The sequence below is a fragment of the Phycodurus eques genome, chromosome 1, assembly GCF_024500275.1.
Source record: "Phycodurus eques isolate BA_2022a chromosome 1, UOR_Pequ_1.1, whole genome shotgun sequence".
Classification (NCBI taxonomy): domain Eukaryota; kingdom Metazoa; phylum Chordata; class Actinopteri; order Syngnathiformes; family Syngnathidae; genus Phycodurus; species Phycodurus eques.
Window position 1 is genome coordinate 36473658 of NC_084525.1, and position 6213 is coordinate 36479870.

The window sequence follows — 6213 nt, forward strand, 5'->3', positions numbered from 1 at the left end:
TTCTGAAGATCAGAATACATATCTTTAGTATTAAATCCAACAAAAGGAAATAGAAAATCTTATAAAAATGCTTTATTTAATCTAAACACCCCAAACAGTAAGTAAGGTTTTCTCAATACACACTTGCATTTACTTTCATTCACATTCAAGTAATCGAACATAAACAGTCCTCTGCACTGCCTGAGACAAATAGCTGCACAGTGCACATTAAAATAAATAATATTCACTACTAATGCAAGCAGCAGATTCTCTTCTCCTTGATGCACAATAAAAACATAGTGGGATCCATTGTAAGAAAATATGCTTAAATATTTTACAGCATACCGTACATAGGCAAATGGGTTGTTTATTCATCATTTTTCCCTAGACGAGTCATTTAGTAATTTCACCGTTAAGTCATTGTGGTACCCACAACAAGGCCTGCTGCTGCCCTGTTTCCACCAAGCAGTGTTTTTTTTTTGGTTCAAGTCTGTCATAAAAGTTGTGATAAGTACAAAAATAACTAATCTGTATAGTACTACTTTTTGGCACCTATTTGTCGAGACACCAACTTCAGTGATATGGTTACATAAGAGGTTTTTCTGCCTTTCATTAATTGGTTGACAGAGCAACATAACCTGCCACGAACTGATGGAACTTGGTGGAAACTTGGCTTTAGTACAACAGAAGATAAAGGAACATTCAGTACAACTTGAGATCAATCTAAATGGCAAATACAATGATTTCAAAGACCTGTATTGGTATTGAGCCAATCCTGGTCATTGATGACAGTTAATAATTTTGGTGATTAAAAAGAAGGCATGATGCTCATTACCTTCTGCCGTACAAGCGAGTGGGCAAGGCTGGATACACTTGAAAACACTTCAAAAGATGGTGGATAAAAACGGGCATGCTTGAGTTTGTACTAAATAAACTCCTGGCAAAGCAATCCGCATTTGGACAAAGCAGTGACTAGTCGGTCAATTCTCTCCTTTCAGCGCAGTGCTTTGTGCTGTACAGTGTTTGCTAATGTTGGAAATGCAGGTGATAGAAGGTCAATCAATAGCTCCATGACTCACAGAGTGAGGCTGGAGGAGTCCTGCTAACATTTAAGGTGTTTCTTGCTGGTCATGTCGTTCCATATGCGGTGCATTTCCTCGGGGGAGATCTGGTGGACAGTGACAACTCGGCGGTAGCGGCAGAGGCTGTACGCCATTTTCCAGTGGTTGAACCCACTGTTTTGGAATGGGTGGATCCCCAGCTTACGCAAACACACACCCACATACACATCCTCAAGATGTAGAAGCCTGGTGTGCAGTGAGGTTTGGTAGATAAGCTCGGCTACATCTGCCGAGAACACATAGCCAGTGCCAGAGCAAAATGGTGGGTACTTGCTGTCTGGGTACAAGTCTCTCGGCATGTACCACTTGCTTCGCATGTCTCTGATTGGCCCACCATTGATGACATAACCGGTAAAATATCTCCTCCTGGGCTTGGTGGTGGGCTTCAGGAGGTTGTAGATGAGGTTCTCCATATTGACAAATATATCACTGTCTGTCTTGAGAACATATTGGGCTTTAGAGCAATAGGTGGCCACCCAGCGCATCCCCATCAGCGTCTTCAGCGTCAGGTTGTGGTAAGAGTCAATAAAATCCTCAACTACAATGTCATGAAAGATTTGGCTCTCCTGCTCCACCATGTGGTTTAGGACAGCATCTGTGCTGCGACCCAACAAGAAGAGCGTGACCACGCGCACATCAGGAAATGTACTTTCATCACCCCACGTCTCTCTTATGGCCTGCCGTGCATCAAATTCCTTGTGAGTGGTGCTTATTAGAATGACAAGAAAAGGGGTCTCCGCCTCACATTTCTTGGCGTCATTGATGAGGTACCCAAAGTCATGCGGATTCAAAGACCGAGAGCGGTAGTTGCCAAAGGTGGTGTTTTTGTTGAGCTTGGGTGCCTTGCGAATCGGGATACTCAGCTGACCCACATAAGAGGTGGATGGGCGGGACACACTCAGATACCATAGAGCACTGGCCCAGCAAACCACTGTCAGCAAGTACAAACAGGAGACCTTAGAAGGCATCGCTGTTTACTGAGTGGGCTTAACCAGCATCGGAAACTCTAGGCTCTAGGCTTCCAGGCTTACATGGGGCGTCTTAGATTGGCCGATACAGCTTGAGGTCGCCTCCGGCATATGGGACATCAATCCTAAATAATGGACTTCTTTACTACCTAGTGTTGTGATTCAAAAGTGAATCGACTGATATTTCTTCTCATGGTCAACACCTTACTGTGTCCCATCGTCTTTCACAGAACTGCATGGGGCTTGTCTTCGACAGGATCTAAAATTGGATGACAAAACAGACTAGTCAGTACAAACCAAATCCCAAATTATGTAAGGGGAAGAAGCTAAGCATCAATACTTAAATCTCATATATTAATCTTTATGAAGATATGTTTATTTGTTTTTATACAAACTCAAATTCAAATAAAGTTGGGACATTTTGTCAAACATAGATCAAAACATAATACGATTTGCAAATCCTTTTCAACCTATATTCAAGTGAGTACACTACAAAGACAAAATATTTAATGTTCAAACTGATGAACGTTATTGTTTGTTGTTGTTGTTGCAAATATTCTCTCATTGTAAATTTGATGGCTGCAACACATTTAAAAAAAGCTAGGGGCAACAAAAGACTGGGAAAGTTGAGGAATTCGCCAAAAAAACACTTGTTTGGAACAATGCAGAGGTCAACAGGTTAACTGGAAACCGGTGACTGTCATCATTGGGTGTAAAAGCAGCAACCCAGAAAGGCTCAGTTGTTCATAAGCAAGGAAGGGGAGAGGTTCACCACTTTGTGAACACCTGCGTGAGCAAATAATACAACAGTTTAAGAACAAAGGTTCAGAGAATCTGCAGAAATCGCTGCACGTAAGTGGCAAGGCTGAAAACCAACGTTGAGCACCCGTGACCTTCAATCCCTGAGGTGCATTAAAAACTGGCATCATTGTGTAAAGCAGGGGTGTCAAACTTATTTTAGTTCGCTGGCCACATTCACCCCAATTTGATCTCAAGTTGGCCGAACTAGTACAGTATATCATTGTCCTTATGAGCTATAAATAACGACAAGTCATTATTATTATTATTATTTATTTATTTATTTGGTGCACATAATTACAACTACATTTGGAAAACTATTCACACTTATTGAATATTGTTGCAAATCTTGTTTCAAATCATGAGGGATGTCAAATGTCATAACATAAATTCAAAATTATGAATCAGTGTTTTCATATATGGTTGCAAATTACAGATCACAGTAGATCTATAAATAGGGTTGGGCATCATTTGAATTTGAGCGATTTCGGTTCCGATTCCTTATTTCGATTCCAGTTCCAAACGATTCTAAATTCTGATTCTTTTACAGGTGTGTGTCAAAAAAGTTTGCATGGTTTAAATAAAGGGTGTCCAAATTATGGACATCTATTTTCTTAGCAGCCCGCAGCATAGACTAAAATGAAAATTTGGCTCAGGTTTCTTTATAACCAGAATCAATATCAAACCTATGAACTGAAGGCAATGTGTGTGGAACTAACCCAATTGACTTAATATTCATTGATTAATGTTTCAGCTAAAAGTTAAATATAGCATTGTTAAAAAAGTTATTTGGGACTGTTTCATCACATCAAATCATTTATATGTGCAAGTTTTAACTTGACTTCCTGTTTTAAGCTTGTAGCCTTTTATTCTGAAGGGTATTCAGCATTCTGGCACAAAAAGTAACTTCGCGCGGCACCGGTGATTTTTTTATTTATTTTTTTAAATGGATGAAACCAAATGTTATAAAACGCTGATTCCTTTCCCTACCCACCGATGAGGCACAAGGTTAGTGTTTGTGATACTGTGAGATGTTTATGTGATTTTCTTCCCCAATTCATTGTGATGTAAAGTTGCTGCAGTGAAGTTTTAGCCCGTTTTTTTTCTTCTATCATCGGTGCTTCCGTTGGTTTGAAGACTAAAATAAACGCTAAAAACCATCAGTGCAAAAGTGCAACTAACCATTTACCTTGTTAGCTGTCTCAATGTTGGCATAGACGTATTTTATTGTTTCACTCACCCAATTGACTGAGAGTTTACTTCACCGAAGCTCCGCACGGTGTGTTGCACTGAGGCGACTGGTCATTCATTTTAACAAAGTAAAGACACACTTTTGTTCGCTGCCGTCGCCATTGGGCACAAGCACGTCTACGTGCATGCTCTTCTTCGTTGGTTTACGATGCTTCTTCGTTGGTTTACGCCACTTGTTCTTCGGGGTGGGCGGATTGTAGGCATCGAAATTGGTAACTGCAATGTTTTAATTTAAACGATTCCGGGAGAACCGGAACGTTAGTCCCAGTTCCAATCGGTTCTCGATTCTCGATGCCCAACCCCAATTACAATGAAGTTGGGATGTTGTATTAAACATAAATAAAAACAGAATACAATGATTTGCAAATCATGTTCAACCTATATTTTAATTGAATACACTACAAAGACAAGATCTTTATTGTTCAAACTGGTAAACTTTATTGTTTTTAGCAAATAATCATTAACTTAGAATTTTATGGCTGCAACACGTTCCAAAAAAGCTGGGACAGAGTCAGGTTTACCACTGTGTTACATCACTTTTTTTTTTTTTAACAACATTCAATAAACGTTTGGGAACTGAGGACACGAATTGGGAACTGAGGACACGAATTGTAGGTGGAATATTTACCCCTCATAATGCAAGTCTGGACTGCAGGCAGGCCAGTCTAGTACCCGCACTATTTTACTACGAAGCCACTATGTTGTAACACGTGCAGAATGTGGTTTGGCATTGTCTTGCTGAAATAAGCAGGGGCGTCCATGAAAAAGACGTTGCTTGGATGGGAGCATATGTTTCTCCAAAACCTGTATGTACCTTTCAGCATTAAGGGTGCCTTCACAGATGTGTAAGTTACCCATGCCATTGGCACTAACACAGCCCCATACCATCACAGATGCTGGCTTTTGAACTTTGCGTCCATAACAGTCCGGTTGGTTCTTTTCCTCTTTGGCCTGGAGGACACGACGTCCACAATTTCCAAAAACAATTAACAATTTAGCCAGTTAACAGCCAGCCAACTCTGTTATTCACTGAGTCCCACATCACTCAACATGCCCCGTCTTTTGGAGCCAGACACATTCAGTCACAGATACTAGAGTACTGTAAAACATGAGAATATTTGGTCACTACTTTGCAGATTTTCTTCTATTGTGGGGGTGGTCAGGAACATAACCCCTTCAATTACTGTACTTCCAATGCAGCCACGACCCTGATGTCAGTTAAGTTATGCTGCCTCTGATCACGAGCTCTGTGGTGTAAAGAAATGGAAGCACTCCATGACAAAGTAGTCTTTTCCTCAGCTCCACTGTCTGTTTGAAAATGCTATTCATCTGCCTCTTATCCCCGTCAGACGTAGATGACAGTCAAGCTCACTCGAGCAGTTTTTACGAGTCGAGTCAGACAAAGTAAATGTCTAACATAGCAAATTATCAATATCCACTTGGTCTTCTGGTATGATCTATACCTCCAACCTCTGCTCCAAGAGGGTTCCTTCTCACATGCTCATTATAGGCCCTCTACACCTCAAACTCAGACTGGACCGAACATATGAACTTCAGATGCCTTAATGAGATGCCGCTTCATTAGTTAGACCAACGCTGCTGTGCTAATTTTACCAACTCTTAAAATAAAAAAAATTGCATCATATAATGCTCTATATTAAGTCTAAGTCTGGGTAGTCGTTTCCATTTATGGCCCCGATGAACTGCTTTTGGCAGTGTGATTTGTGCCCTAGAAGAAGCCGTGCAAACCTAAGCCATAATATTACCTCTCCAGTTTAACAGATGAGTTTATATGCTAGAGATCATGAGCAGATAATTTCTCAAAGCTCTTTTGCATTACAAATGAACAGAAACAACCAAAACAATTAAGAAATAATAAACAAGGACAGGCATAATGATAAAAATCTACATCTCATGCTATGTTGAAAGCCAGAGAATAGAAGTTGTCTTTAAACTAGATAAATGAAATAAAATAATCCATCCATCCATTTTCTGAGCCGCTTCTCCTCACTAGGGTCGCGGGCGTGCTGGAGCCTATCCCAGCTGTCATCGGGCAGGAGGCGGGGTACACCCTGAACTGGTTGCCAGCCAATCGC

At 40.7% G+C, this 6213-nt stretch overlaps 1 protein-coding gene across 1 annotated transcript; it reads right to left on the bottom strand.

Moving 5' to 3' along the window:
- Positions 1–345: 345 nt before the first annotated feature.
- Positions 346–2205, bottom strand: LOC133417616 (beta-1,3-galactosyltransferase 1-like). The gene has a single exon (XM_061705518.1). It carries the CDS (start codon positions 2066–2068, stop codon positions 1082–1084), a length of 987 nt encoding a protein of 328 aa, XP_061561502.1. The 5' UTR covers positions 2069–2205; the 3' UTR covers positions 346–1081.
- Between the last annotated feature and the right edge of the window lie 4008 nt (positions 2206–6213).

Bases quoted from the DNA above. Each gene is read 5' to 3' on its own strand.
- LOC133417616 (XM_061705518.1), bottom strand. From the start codon at position 2,068: ATGCCTTCTAAGGTCTCCTGTTTGTACTTGCTGACAGTGGTTTGCTGG.